Consider the following 15,945-nt stretch of genomic DNA (forward strand, 5'->3'; position numbering starts at 1 on the left):
GTGTTCAGTCCCACGGTTCTTAGTTTATATACACAGCTGATAGCCCTGCCATCTGAAGACGAAGGTCAGGTTATCTGGCAACTCTTCAGAGCTTGCCAGAAGAACAAGAGAACTACAAGCTTCGGCGACCGGAAAAACGTCGTCTGCTCTTACTTTCTGTCCATTGCGAACACTTTATTTGTAAAGTTAATTAATGATCTAGATTGAAGTGTACACATTATAAGCTCATGAATTAAAGGCTTATCTTTATCCCAAGTGCCCCTCTTACTATGACAGCCGTTTATAGCATTTTTGGCACGGCGTCACAACTTAACATGGCTCGAAGTTGAAAATCTCAGTTTAATCTTTCAATTGTTATATATAAAGCAAAACACCAATCACTCGATCTAACACAAATTGCGATCGTCTCCGTTTGTGCCCACCACACGTGCTATCACACCGATAGAGCACAGTCATCAATACCAACACACCCGGTCGGCTGACAGCGCTTCTACACACACACACACACACACGGGTGCTGCACGAAGGCCACTTATAATGCCGCAACCAAGGAAAACCTCTTACTCAAAGCGGAATCGGAAAACAGTACAGCCTGCGCTCACGCTATAGTCAACGTTACGTAAATTCAAGCGTAAACAAAAGGGAAAGATCACGTGAGTACGGGTGATTTTTTTTGTTTATCAAGCCGAGATAGCTAGGTTCAAAACAAATTTAGTTAAAATTCTCATGATATGTCTGACCGAAGCTGATGATCCAGCCTTAGCGGGTTTTGTTACACTTCAAAAGGAGCGTATTTAAAGTCTAACACGTCTGCAGTAGAACTATAAGAAGGATTCCGCGTCTCGAAAAACCAAAAGCTATTATATGAAGAGCCTGCAGCATATCGAGAGTTTAAGCGCGGCCTTTGAGGCCACCCATCAACTAATCATCTGCACCGAGGGATATGCCAAGAAGATCGCCGTCAGTTACCCAGTTACGCCGTCCTCAGCCTCTGTACCAACCGCCGTGTCGACGGCTGCCGACGCACGTGTCCATATGCCACAACTGCCAGTGCCCAAGTTTAGCGGAAACTCCGTAGACTGGCCTGGATATTATGACGCCTTCACTCGGTTAATTCATCAAAATGAGCGGCTGGGCAATATTCAACGGTTTCATTTTCTCAAGGAATCTCTGCCAGCTGGTCGAGATTGCGAAAGTCGTCAATTTCCTTTAACGGCCGCTAACTATACGGTGGCATGGGACACACTAATTCAGTGTGCAGCCGCCTGTAACACCCTCAACGCGTCGCTGCAGGATGGGGATCACTGGCACGCCCAATATTTGACTACAAAATTACCGAAAGAAACGCACTCCGCCTGGGAACATCATCTCGGGAGTCAAACACCAACAAATCTGGATCACCGTGACATCCAGTCAACCACATATCGCTTCGATTATGAACACCGACAGCTCACCAGTTAGCCCCCTTACTAATCCAAACCTCCAATGTTATTCTTCCACAGCCTCCCATGCAACGCGACAGAATATCCTGTTGGCTACCGCACGGATTATTGTCTGCCACCCCCAGAGCGGTGCTCAAGCATCAATAAATGCCCTCATCGATCAGCTACAATAATCTCAGGGCATACCGTCCAAGCTCTCTTCGATCGCCGGCGTCAGCCAAACTCCTGGACAACGGTGCAACTTTAAGGCAAGATGCTACATCCGAACTTCGCTAAACCCAACGTTCAATCTAGAGGTCGACTCTGCGTATGTTCTGAACTCGCTGAACTCACCTCTACCGAACCAATCGTTTTTGCCTCCAAATTGGAAACACATCAACGGGCTCCAGCTCTCCGATCCTCATCGGAGCCGACCTCTTTGCGAGTCTTATCCTTCCGGGAACCCAAATCGGAAATCCAGGGGAACGTATTGCACAAAATTCTCACCTAGGTTGGATGGTACTCGGCAAGTTCCACGATTCAATCCACACATTTAATATTCGCTGTCATCAAACCACCTTAGATACAGAATCGCTTTTGAAGAACTTCTACGAAATAGAATCTGTCCCAAGCCGATCACTTTACTCTGACGAACAGCGGTGGTGTGAGTCCTTCTTTAAGGAAACGCACACACGTCAACCAAAAACTACCGTTTGGTAAGACTACCTTTCAAATGGCATTTCAATCCCAACATGGCTTTAGAAAAATCGCATCAAGTCGCAATGAAATAGGTTTCTTCAATTAGAGCGGCATTATTAACGGAATCCAGACAAATGGATTCGTTACAAGGAGGGAATCGAAGAATATTTTTAATTGGGACAAATCACACCAGCAGTCTCTGGTGGGAGTTCAAAAGTCAGTATCTCCACAAAACCCTGTCGGGTCGAATCCTGCGTTCTTTCTCTTCACGCTGTCTATAAAGAAGACAGTCTTACCACCAAACAGCGCATTGTATTCGACGCATCGGCAAAGACCTCAAACGGTCGATCTCAAAACGATGTATTGTCCGTAGGACCCCATCTACAAAATGATCTCCCTGCAGTGTTGCTGATGCCGATGCAATCAAACTTCACGAAGCTGGGACAGCTCTGATACAGTCAAAACCCTAGGAATGCATTGGTTACCTAATCAAGACTGCTTCACCTGTCTTGCAAGCGAGCACTCCCACGGGTTCAACCAAAAGAGAAATTCTTTTGAGCATTGCCAGACTTTTCGACCCCTTAGGATTAATCGCTCCTATTCTCATTTCAGCAAAATTAATTCTAAAGGAAGTCACAATGGTACACCTACTGTAACGAACTGATTTCTTTGGTTTCTGCTCGCTACGGTATTTGTGCGGCTAGCTCAGTAGATTGTGTGTGTTCGTCCCACCAAATTTATATAAACGTGACCGCCCAGTAGTTCAGTAAACAAGCACAGAATTCTCGGGTTCGGAGTGGGTTTATTGCGGGAATAACTGCAGTCGGCTTTATAACTTGCTCGTCTCGCTGTCTCCGACGGTGTGGGTCGTCTCGTCGCTCCTCGAAGATCCTTGACCGCTGATTGCTCCTGACGTGTCTGGTTGTCTTGTCGCTCCTCGAAGATCCTCGACCGCTGATTGCTCCTGACGTCGCTGGCTCGGTGACTGCTCGGCCACGGTTCAGACTCGCTATGGGGTCAGCCGTGCGGGCTTAGGGAAGCGTTACCGTTCTCAGACTAGGGTGAACAGACTGACGAGCTCTCCAGGATCACTCCTCTCGATACCCGACCGCCTGTCCCTTGCTCTGTCCCGGATGGTCCCACGGGCTTCCGCTCAGATCGTGCGGACAGTCAAGGCAGAACGCCAGGAAGCTGCCTCGCCTTTCACTTCGCTTCCGTACCTCGTGTAAACGAACGTTCCACCCTAGCCTCACCCTTCCGCGTACTGTCCGTGCCGTTTCTGCGGGCTCGATCCTCCTTGCGTGGCCGTTGCGGTGTGGTGTCCTGCTTGCTGGTGGCGATGTCCTGCGAACTACTCCTGACAGGTGGCTGTAGGTCTTGACTTCTGTGCTGTGTTCGAGGGTATACGCCGATCCGGGACTTCTCTCCCTTCTGGCCCGTGACTCTCAGGGTTCTGTTGCGCCGCTCCGGGACTTCTCTCCCTTCTGGCTCGCTACTCTAGGGGTTCTGTTGCGCCGCTCCGGGACTTCTCTCCCTTCTGGCCCGCTACTCTAGGGGTTCCGTTGCGCCGCTCCGGGACTTCTCTCCCTTCTGGCTCGCTACTCTAAGGGTTCTGTTAAGCCGCTCCGGGACTTCTCTCCCTTCTGGCTTGCTACTCTCGTTTTCAAATCACAGTCTAGTAGACCCTCCAGGCGTACCGCCAGGACTTCGTCGGCAGGACAGAACAGAACTTAGCCGTGTGGCGCCTCCTTAGACCTCAGCCACCTGTGTCTCAGTTCGGAGATTCCTAGTAATCCCAATCCCGAACGTCTCGACGTGACGATCTTGTTCCTCGTAGGCTCCCACGGCGCTGCTTTCGACGACTCCTCGCTCTCGACTGACTGCTCGCTCTTGACTGACTGATCTCGACTGACTGCTCTCGACTGAATGCTCTTCACTTGACTGACTCTTCTCAATGACTGCTCTTGACCGACTGATCTCAACGACTGATCCCGAACGATTGATCCCGCTGCCAGCGCCCTGCGGGTTTATATAGGGCCTCTGGGAACAGTTATTTCCCTTTTGCACACGGCCCGCCAAAACTCTCCACATCGGGTCCAAAGTCCATGGTCCCTGTTTGACCCTCTTGTCCTTGACGCACTGCTTCCCGCCGCCGTCCAGCCTGAATCTGCCGTCCCGCTGATCCCGGGGACGCATGCGACATGTTTGTGTGCCGCACCGCTGCTGAGATGTGGCACCCTCTTTCCAAAGTCCAAAGTCCGGCGGCGTCCCGTTACTCCTTTTTGCACACGGCACTCTCGCTCCGCCCGCCAAGTCTCCGCTCTCTCCGTCTCCATTGTTGGTCTCCAAACTCTCTTGGTCTCCGAACCCTTTTGCTCTCCAAACTCTCTCGCTCTCCAAACTCCCTTGTCTCCAAACTCTCTTTCACTCCAAACTCTCTTTCTCTCCAAACTCTCTTCCTCTCCAAACTCTCACGTTCTCCAAACTCTCACGTTCTCCGTCCTCGATCTCCAAACTCTCTCGTTCTCCGTCCTCGATCTCCAAACTCTCTCGTTCTCCGTCCTTGATCTCCAACCTCTCTCGTTCTCCGTCCTCGATATCCGCCGCGCCGCCACTACGCGAATTCGCCGCGTATCTGGTGAGCGGCCGGCCATCTGCTGCTGGGATTTGTGGGGAGTTATTCAACTCCTCACACTACATTCCGAGAACGATCGCAAGCACTTAGGATGAAACGACCCAGTGCCCAATTCCATCGCTAACAAGTGGAAAAGGTTCCGTGTCGATCTGGAGGACATCAGCAAAATCCGAATACCTCGCAGCGTACGGTATACGCCAGACTTTAACCATGATATCCAGTTGCACGTTTTTTGCGAAGGGTCTACTCATGCCTACGCAGCGGCGGTTTACATGCACATACCCCAACCAGATTCATCGTTTTATACCACTCTCATTACTGCGAAATCCAAAACCCAAAATTTCTTCAACGAAACCTCTCCCGATCCCGAGGACCGAGTTATGCGGCGCTGTACTAAATGGGTAGTAGCAAACCATCGTCGGAAAAACGCTCAAATCTCCGTTACATACTGGACGGACACCACGATCGTTCTCCACTGGATCAAAGGAGACGTTACTAGATAGAAAACGTTCATCGCCAATCGCCTTGCCTACATTCTGGACCACAGCGATTCAAATTAATCAAGTCTTGTTCCCACGGTGGATAATCCAGCCGACATCGCCACGAGAGGACTATCCCCATCAGAAATCTCCATCTTTGATCTCTGGTGGCACGGACCATCATGGTTGAGGCAACACTCCAGTGAGTGGCCGGACACAGAGGTACCGAACATAAAGTTTGATGAGCAGTCCCTAGAAGCAAAATCTTTTCGGATTCGTTTGCACACCACCCAAGTAGACATTAATATCATTGAGCGGTATTCGACAAACACCAAACTCGTTCGAGTCATAGCCTACATACTGCGCTTTTGTCACAACATTCTATCGAAGAAAATCAGATCTTACAGTCAGCTGTCGCCGGATGAACTGGACAAAGCACTTCGCATGCAGGATAAAACCTTTCAATCCGAATGCACGCGATCCTCGCAAAAAATTCTCTGCCTCCGAAGAGCATCCTAAGAAATCCCACTCCCTGTATTCTGGATTCCAAATGGAAGACAAGCCGTCCGAACAATCCTTCGAAAATGCATCACGTGCTTTCGCGCGTCACCTAGCATCGGAAGTCAATTGATGGGCGACATGCTGGTACACAGGGTTAACCCACCGAACTGACCATTTATTTCGACCAGCGTCGATTATACCGGGGCAATAGAAATCAATCTTGGGACAAGTACTTACAAGAGATACATCGCTATTTACGTCTGCTTGGCTACGAAGACGTTCACCTGAAAGGTCTCTAATCGGAACATTTCCTTCTAGCATATTCTCGTTTTACTGGTCGCCGAGGACCAGTTCAACATATGTATAGCGACAACGGAACAAATTTCGTTGGCGCCAATAAGTTAATAGTAAGTGCCCCAAAGGCGGATCGCGATTACGCTACGTGCCCTACCTGGAATTTCACTCCGCCATAATCCCCCAATTTCGGAGGCCTTTGGGAGGCCAAGCATCACCTAAAAAGGATTGTCGGAAGTCACAAGCAAACTTATAAGGAACTCGCAACGGTGCTCATCAAGATTGCAGCTTGCCTAAACTCTCGGTCACTTTGTCCGCTAACAGCTGATCCAGACGACTTAGAGTCTCTCACGCCGGCACATTTTCTCATTGGTGACACCCTTGTCGGCCTCAAACCTCGTCATTCTATGATCAATTTTTGTCTCATCAAAATTTAGTCCGTCAGCTTTGGACGCATTGAAGCCGAGATTGGCTGTCCCATCTTCAAACTCGCCCAAAATGGTGTCAGGAAAAGGAAAACTTTGAAATCAATGAAATAGTACTCATCAAGAACGACCAACTGACTCCATCGCAATGGACGATCAGTAGAATTACCAGTCTCCATCCTGGAGATGATTCACTCGTTCGAGTTGTAACCTTGAAAACAAAAAACGTTCAATCTCCAAGCTTTGTCGCCTGCCGATCTCATGTTAATATAAACCATCTGTTGCTCCATTGATAATCAATTGCATCCGTATGTCATTGACATTCTCTTTCTCTTTGTCCTAGCAGCTACGAGTACAAGGGGATTTAGATCCAGAATCCTGAACAACACATGTATCATGCTGATTTCGCATTGGCGGGAGGCATGTTCAGTCCCACGGTACTTAGTTCATATACACAGCTGATAGCCCTGCCAACTGAAGACGAAGGTCAAGACATCTGGCAACTCTACAGAGCTTGCGAGAAGGAGAAGAAAACTTCAGCGACCGGAACAACATCGTCTGCTTTTACTTTCTGTCCATTGAGACTCTTTTATTTGTAAAGTTAATTAATGATCTAGAGTGAAGTGTACACATAATAAGCTAATGAATTAAGGGCTGAACTGTTATCTTTGAACTTCAGTCGTTTACCTACTCCCAAGAGCCCCTCTTACTATGACAGCTGTACGTAGCATTTTCGTAACACTATAGTGTGCCCCAGGTCTTGCCTGTACCTTTTCGAATGCCGTCTAATGTTCTTGTGTCCACACCCACTTATTGCCTTTGCGCTGCAGATCGTTTAGAGCTTTCACTTTTTGTGAAGTCAGGTACAAATCGGCGGTACCATAATGCTACGCCCAGGTACTGTCGTAGCTCTCTAACTGTTGACGGTGGTTCTAGTTCTGTGGTGGCTGCTATTTTCTCCGGATCCATGCCTCTTCCATCGTTAGTCACTCGATGACCAAGATACAAGAGCTCCTACTTGAAAAATTGGCATTTCTCCAGGTTCAACCTCAGGTTTCTTCCGTCAGCCGCCGGAACATCTCTTTCAAGTTTGCCTTGTGTTCCTGGTAAGCAAGTGAGTGCGGTGACATTTCGATGCAGCACCCGCTGGAGGGTTGCAGACGCGAAATGAAGTTCCAATGGCATTAGTCTCCACTGGAATAAGCCCTTCCCCGGCACTGTAAACGCAGTATATTGCCTGCTGGTTTCTTTCAGCGTGAATTGGCAGTACCCATCCTTCAGGTCCAAGATGCTTATATACTGTGCCTCTCTGGTCGGGGATATAATTTATTCGAGTCATCGGCTAGGCATCCTTTATCGATTTGGCGTTATTTAGCCGGAAGTCGACACAAAGTCTCCACTTGCCCATCACGATGGGAGAGCTGTATAGTCTTGTTGAGTGCTCGTCCACCTTCGCATTGATCTCCCCCTGGACTTTCTTGAGGTAGTACCGCTGCTTTATTGGTTTTGTCGTCCTTCATGGTGATTTGATGCTCTGCTATGTTAGAACTTCCCGTCATGCCACCGATAGCCTCCCCTCGATCAATCCATTGCACATTGGGATGAAATGTCTTTATTTTGGCCAGAACCGTAATATTAAAGCTAGAAAGTTGAAATTTGGAGAATTTGCTGCTTATATTATTTTTGAATTTCGGATTTTTTTTTTTTTAACACTACAACCTTGCCTCCCACATAATTGAACTGCAGTATTTATAAAATTCATATTAATTACACTTTCATATTAGTAATACTTTTCTCTGCCTTATTTTGTATCCACAATTGTTAGAAAATTTTTGTATTATAATAGTTTTGCATATTATAACATATCTTAATTAACGAAAACTTAAAAATACGTAAAATAAACTTGTATTAATTTAAACTTTCATCTTCTAAATCAAGATCAAAATATAGTATACTTTCAAACTCGTCTTCAACACTATATACTTGGGCTGCATCTTCCGCTTTTGGAGGAACTAAAAGTGCAATAACTTCACTTGGCAATGGGTGTGATTTTGAGCTCTTTTTTTGAGCGATGCTTGATAAGTAAGGATCAGAAGAATCCAAAGCTCTGTGAAATACGTCTGTTAAATTGTTCACTCGGCTATTTTTCCTGGCATGCAAAATCCTATCGCGCTTGTAATATTTGTTGCGAGCCTCAGATGCGTTTTCGCAAATAATTCTCCCAATTTGATCCACCATTTGAAGGGGAATTATGGTAGTGACAAACAAAGATTGTTCCAGGCAAATGGGTTCGGTATCATTAAACCTCTGCTTATAAACGCTCTGTCCGGTTGAACCGTCAAAACCATAGCTTACTATTAGCTTTACTTTATTTATATCAATAAATTGTTGGAAAACAGGCTTTTGATATAAAATGATCCGTGATGCTGTATGGTTCAGTAAGTTCTGAATTGGCACTACGGCATAGTATCGGATAAGCTTTTTCTATAGGCCGACACTTTTCCTTAGCTTTTCTCACCTTTTCGTAGCTTGGATATATATTGCAGTTCTCTTCGATACTTTTTAAGCGTATGTTAATATATTGCTGCTTGGAAAACGAGTTTTCTATAATAAATGCTAGGGCCTCATCAGCTGATAATGGTATAGGCTCTTTCAATGAAGTTGCCTTAATTTTGAACTGTCAGGACTATTTATTGTCGTTTTTAATATGTGAGAAATATCCGTATTTTTGGCCTTCTTAGCAGACATAGCAGCTGCTTCAACAAGTAGAAGTGTTGAATTTTCCTTTGCAAGTTCGGAAGCAAGTCTTCTTTTATGCCGTAAACTTCCTTCGTCATAAGAGACCCGAGGTCGTCCACCAAGATTATGACTACAATCATCTTTTGAATAAAATATTAGCTCCGATGCAAGCCAACTAGCATTTTCTTCTTTGAAACGACGAATATTTCTGTGCGCTTTGTTCAGTAGTCTCTTAATTTGAACAATAAAGTTTTTTATTTTGTTTTTAATCACCTCCAAATCGTTTTCCGGAAAATCATTTGGAATTACTTCGACGCAAACCCAGTCAAAAGTAGCGTTGACATTGCGATTTTTATCCAGCCAAACTTCTGTTGAAGATAAATGTTTCAAATTCATATCATAATATCATATCGATTGTATCGAATCAAAATATAAACACATAACCTAAAAGCTGTCAAAGAGAGTAAATAAACAATAGTTTGAGTTTTCAAGAAATATCGTTTATTTACTGGCCTAAATAACTAAATTAGTAAAAGTTATAATAGGTTATGGGCCCAGGAACGTATCTTCAGTTTAAAGTAAAAGAAAAAAGTAAATTTTGCTCGATTACGATGGATTTGGCGAAGCACGTTACGAAGCTCTCAGGCGCGACCGATTGGCCGATTTGGAAAAGAAAAATTAGGGACCTGATAGATTATCACGAAGGAGCTCTCGACGCGTTGGATGGAAAGATCGTCAAACCGGATCCATTGCCAGAAGGTGCCTCAGCAGCAGATGAAAAGCAGCACAAGGAGAAGAGCGACTTTTTTCGTAAGGCCAACAGCTATGCAAAATCCATGATTACCACTGCGGTCACGGACTCGGTGTACCAGAAGATCATGGACAAGGAGACAGCACACGATACGTGGGAAGCCCTGAAAAATCAGTTTGAAGCAACAGCGAAGGACCAGGTATTCAGGATATGCAACGAGTTTTTCGTTTTCTCTTGGAATCCAGGTAACGATGTATCAACCCACATAGCAAAATTGCGTAGTCTATGGAACGATTTAAATACAGCTTTGAAGGCTAAAAATGAAACTGAGCTGCCAGATTTAATACTTGTTTGTAAAACGCTACATATTTTGCCAAAAACCTTTGAAACGTTCCGTTAAAGTTGGATGCTTTTGACAAATGAAGAAGAAAAGACTTTCGACGAATTAACTAATCAAATTGTCATGTTTGAGAGAAATTTCAGAACAAAAGAAAATGACGAAAAGGAAAGCCAGGAGGCTTTTTCTACCACAGCAAAAAAGGAGCATCGCCAGGATGCATCTGGTCGGAGATTCGATACCTGCCGCTACTGCAAGAAAAAGGGGCACTGGATCAGAAACTGCATAAAATGGAAGAAGGATGGACGTCCGAAGCCGAACTACCAGAATGCTGAACAAGGAAATTGTGCAGAACCAACGTTAACCCTCGTCTCATTCCACAATGGCGTGTTTGCAGCTGAGGCAAACTCAGAGGTCGACTGGTGGATAGGCAACGGTGCAACAAAACACGTTGTGAAGACTGCGAAGTATTTCGAGCATTTTGAGAAGTTTGAGAATCCGAGTTGTATCAGAGCAGCTGGAAATGAAACCTTGTCAGCTTTGGGTCAGGGCACAATCAAAGTCAAAACGATTGTCAATGGAAAAATTCTTTTTCTTTCTTTGAAAAATGTATGGCTTGTTCCCAATATAACGAAGAATCTGTTTTCAGTTTTGGCTGCCCAAGACAATAATCCAAATAGTCGTTTTGAGTCGTCAGTGCACCCTCAAAATAAACGACAAGATTGTCCTCGTTGGAGCCAGAGACGTTGGAGGAACACTCTACAGAGCAGCGATCGAGCCCATACTTTCAGAACGAAACGTCGATGTCAACGTCGCAACTTCAGGAACTTCAATTCTCAAACTCTACCACGAGAGGTGGGGACATCGGGACAAGAACCACATTAAGGACTTGCTCAAAAGAGAAATGGGCATTCAAGTCAAGCATGAGAGTAGCTTTTGCGAGCCTTGTATCCTGGGAAAGGCGCATCGATTGCCATTTGGAACGAGGAAACCAGCAACGAAGCCAGGGGAACTGATGTCAGGCGATGTTTGCGGCCCATTTGAGGATTCTTTCCAGAAGAAGAGGTATCTGGTAGTTTTTAAGGATCATTTCAACAGGTTTTGATATGGGTACATCGTCAAGCAGAAATCAGAGGTCAAGAACGTGCTGCGACACATGGTTTCTCACGCCAAGCGACAAGGGCACACAATTCGAGAATTCCTGAGCGACAATGGAGGAAAATTCGACTGTGCAGGAGTGAGAGAAACTCTTCAGGAAGCTGGTATAACTTTTCGACTCACCGCTCCGTATACTCCAGAACAAAATGGTGGTGTCGAGAGAGAGAATCGAACGATAGTCGAAATGGCGAGAACTTTCAAGTATTCTAATCCAGAAATATAATTTCCAGAAGCAATTTGGGCCGAGTTGGTCAGCACAGCAGTCTACGTTCTCAATAGGACGGGCAAATCTTCGTTGAAGGGTCTGAGCCCTTACCAACTTTGGCTGGGCAAGAAACCAAGAATCAAACATCTTCGAATCGTAGGATCGACGTGCTACGTACACATTCCATGCCAAAAAAGGAAGAAGATGGACGAAAAAGCTAAAAAAGGGTACCTGGTGGGTTACGACGGCGATGAGAGATATCGTATTTACTTACCAGAGAAGCACAAAGTAGTCGTGTCGAGGGACGTAAAATTTCAAGAGAAATTCAGCAATTGTGAACCAGGCGTCAACCTACCATTCCAAGATTTTGGATCCAAGGACGTCGTAGAGGACAAGGAAGAAGAAGACGTGAGCTTGCACCAGAGCAAGGACGAGGATAAGGAAGAAGAAGACGCGGATTTGCACAAGAGCGAGGACGAAGACACACTTCAGGAGCAAGACTTGAAAAAAGACACAACCGAAACAGGAAGCGAAGACAATTACGAAACCGGACGAAGAAAACAAGAAGAGAAAACCGCAATCAATGCGGTTGAGGGATCGTTCAAAGTTGAAGAGACCGGAGCATCTGGATGACTACGTAGCAGCAGCCGAGAATTTTGAGCTGGAGAGTCCAGATTCCTTCCATGAAGCCATCAACAGCATCGTCGAGTGGAAAAAGGCAATGGACAGGGAAATTGATTCCTTACTTCATAATGAAACTTGGGACTTGACAAGACTCCCCAGAGGATCGAAAGCACTTCCGTGTCGAGTCAAAACCCACCCCGACGGAAGTATCGACAAATACAAAGCTCGATTGGTCATCAAAGGATTCGCCCAGAGACGAGGCATTGATTACGACCAAACTTTTAGCTCGGAAGAATGGAAACAATCCGCTCAGTGTTGAGCGTTGCAGCCAAAAATGATATGTTTTTGGTCCAGTTTGACGTCTCGACAGCTTTTCTATACGGAGAATTGGACGACAAGGAGATTTACATGCAACAACCTGAGGGATACGACCAAGGACAGGGGATTGTTTGCAGATTGAAGAAGAGTCTCTACAGGCTTAAGCAAGGGCCGAGATGCTGGCAAGAACGCTTCGGAGGTTTCCTGCGGAAACACAATTTCAAGGTCAGCGAGGCAGATCCATGTCTCTACATCAGGGAAAGAAATGGCAAAAAGGTTCTACTCGTTGTTTACGTAGATGACGGACTCGCCGCAGCAACAGATACGCAAGATTTGGAAGAATTTTTGGACGAGTTAAAATCAGAGTTCAAAATTGTCTCAAACAAGGCTGAGTGCTTCTTGGGACTCGAAATCAAGAAACAAGAAAATGGACTAAAAATTAGTCAACAAGGATATGCCACAAGGATATTGGAGCGATTCAGATTCTCGGATTGCAAAGCTGTTTCAACCCCACTTCTCAAGAGTTTGGAAATTACGACAGCAAGGAAAGTATCAGAGACGACTGCGTTCCCTTATCGCCAAGCCATCGGAGCTCTCATGTACCTCATGCTTGGAACTAGGCCAGACTTGGCTTTCAGCATCGGATTTCTTTCAAGAACGCTTGAAAATCCTACAAAAGAAAACATTGCACAAGTAAAGAGGGTTTTCCGTTACATTTCCGGAATAATCCACGTTGGGAAGAAGGGAATCCTCGAATGCTACAGCGATGCTGACTTTGGTGGCTGCACGAAGACTGGGAGATCTACATCAGGGAGATCTACATCATCATCATGTTTGCCTCAGGAGCCATTTCATGGAAAAGTCAAAGGCAGGCCATGGTGGCCATTTCTACTACAGAGGCTGAGATCATAGCAGCCAATGAAGCTGCAAAAGAAATAATTTGGCTTAAAAGATTGTTTCAGGACCGAGCCCCGATTCTCCAGGTCCATAATACTGCTGCCATAAGGTTGGCCCAAAACCCCGAATTCCATCGCAGAACCAAGCACATAGCCAACAAGCATTTCTTCATCAGGGAAAGAATTGCTGTGGGAGAATTTGGGATCGAACAGATCCCGACTGAGGAACAACTCGCAGATATGATGACGAAGCCGATCCTCAATACTCGTCTCCGGATTCCTTGCAACAAGATTGGACTCTACTGAAGGAGAAAAACACCATTTATTTTGCTTTATATAGAGTCATAAAATTTTCAAGTTTGTCAATTGAATTGTTATTTTTGAATTCTCACACGGGAAAGTGTTGAAGATAAATGTTTCAAATTCAAAAATACCCGCCAAGTCAGAGGGCGCTTTTAATATCATATCGATTGTATCGAATCAAAATATAAACACATAACCTAAAAGCTGTCAAAGAGAGTAAATAAACAAGAGTTTGAGTTTTCAACAAATATCGTTTATTTACTGGCCTAAATAACTAAATTAGTAAAAGTTATAATAACTTCTAGTAGGTCACCTCGACGAATAGCAACCTTGCTTGAATCTGTTGAAATATTTAACCCCCCCGCAAATTCCCGCAAATTATTCAAATGCTATCTGAATATACACATAATAACTCATACTACCACATAAGTTGTTATTTGAATCCTGTTGTATCTTGCTAGATATGCTCCACGAAACACAAATATTTTTAGGTTAGAATCAACAAAACTAGTGTTTACGTATTACCTTAAAAACATGACAATACAAAAGCACATATAATTAAACACTTATACAAATATTTTCTACATACCATGCGAAATATTTTCCATTTTAAGGTATTTCAATTGGTCAAACTGTTTAAAAATATGAGAACGCCAAAATTTAGGAACTTCACTGATCAGCAAGCTTGCATGCACCACGTGGCAAGAACAGCTGACTTTCAACAGCTGGTGCAAGACGAGGGCTGCAAAATAAAATACAAATTAAATATTTTCGATGTCTAGGGACATTTCTTAGCTTAAAATAATTGTAACATTATTTATATATTAACACGAACTTATTAGGTTTTGGCCAAAATAAAGGCATTTCATTCCAATGTGCATTGTGTCGGTTCCTGGCTGGTATTATCACTTCGTGTTCAGCACACCTTACCTCGGTTCCGACCTGTGTTAGAAAGTTCAACCCCAACATCAAAGAATCCCCTACCCTACTACCAGGAGTCAGCGGGCTCATGGTTAGTCGCTCGTTCCCGAATGCGATTTTCACCTTCAGCTGTTCATCGATTCTGCCGCGTCTTCCGTCTGCCAACATAACTTGCAGTCCTCGTAATCTTCCCGAGGGCAGCCAGGTTGTCCGCCAATTCTTTGCCTTTAAAGCTCGCTTTTGCCCCGGTGTCGGACGTGCCTCCAACAATCGTCACCGCTGCGGACAAATGCTGCTCCTCCTCGATTAGCTCGGCCGTTAGTTTGAAGAGGTAGCATCTTGCAACCCCTGCTCGCTTCTCTGTGGCTGAGATAGCTGGGTATTTCCGGCCTGCTGACAGTATGCGGCGCTCCTGACGCCCACACTCCCGCGCCCAGTGTCCGTGGCCGCCGCATCTTTGGCAGGCCTCATGGGGGTCTGTGAGGTATATTCCTGCCCAGTGAACTGCGCTATCATTGTCTTCACCATCCTATTTGCCGTGAGCTGTTGCTTGGCTCCCATTTCGTTCAGGAAACTCTTGATGATTCTGCTGTTGAACTGTACACCGTTGTGCATTTTGACAACTTTCGGGACCCCATACCTTGGGATGATGTGTGTCGTTCCCCGTGGCCTCTGTGTTGTGCTTAACGACCTTTTTAAAGTGTTTGCTGGCTGCATCTGTTGTTTTTGTGGTGGTGTACATTGGCCTTTTTGTCATGTTGCCTGCTGCTCGTTGCGGTGTCACCTGGCTATCTGCCTCTTTTAATATATGTACATATTGCCCTAAAGCCAGAAGAACTAAATCATTTTTTATTTTTCTATTTGGGAGCCTGGGACACTTGGTTAACAGAATCTGGCAAAAGTATTTTTTCACATTATATGTTTTCAGATTTTCTGGTAAAAACAAGGAAGAACGCTATAGTCGAGTGTCTCGACTATCAGATTCATGTTACTCAGCTTAAGCAGTGAAGCAATATTGTAAAGCGCCACCTACCCGCTATTTTAGTATATGTTATGTTGGCGGCAGACAGAATACTTTTAAGTTCTATCGTAGTTGTATTGTAAGATATGACGAATTTTCTATTTATATGTCGATACGCTATTCCTCATGATAGAAAGAGATAACAATTAATCTATCACGTGTAAGTACGTGAAAAGAGCTTTCCAAGAAGGTATAAAATGACCCGATTCGACGAAAAA

General features: G+C 45.1%; 1 protein-coding gene across 1 annotated transcript; it reads left to right on the top strand.

The window, feature by feature from the left end:
- Positions 1-864: 864 nt before the first annotated feature.
- On the top strand, positions 865-1,615 carry LOC122818707 (uncharacterized). The gene is made up of 2 exons (XM_044093771.1): positions 865-1,402; positions 1,503-1,615. The coding sequence occupies exons 1-2, from the start codon at positions 865-867 to the stop codon at positions 1,613-1,615; spliced, it is 651 nt and encodes a 216-aa protein (XP_043949706.1).
- Positions 1,616-15,945: the final 14,330 nt, after the last annotated feature.

Source organism: Drosophila biarmipes, chromosome 2L (assembly GCF_025231255.1).
Source record: "Drosophila biarmipes strain raj3 chromosome 2L, RU_DBia_V1.1, whole genome shotgun sequence".
Taxonomy (NCBI): Eukaryota; Metazoa; Arthropoda; class Insecta; order Diptera; family Drosophilidae; genus Drosophila; species Drosophila biarmipes.

Excerpts from the sequence above, each read along its gene's own strand:
- LOC122818707 (XM_044093771.1), top strand. The coding sequence starts at position 865 with ATGAAGAGCCTGCAGCATATCGAGAGTTTAAGCGCGGCCTTTGAGGCC. Across the intron at positions 1,403-1,502 it reads ACCAACAAATCTGGATCACC|CCTCCCATGCAACGCGACAG; the intron begins GTGACATCCAGT and ends ATTCTTCCACAG.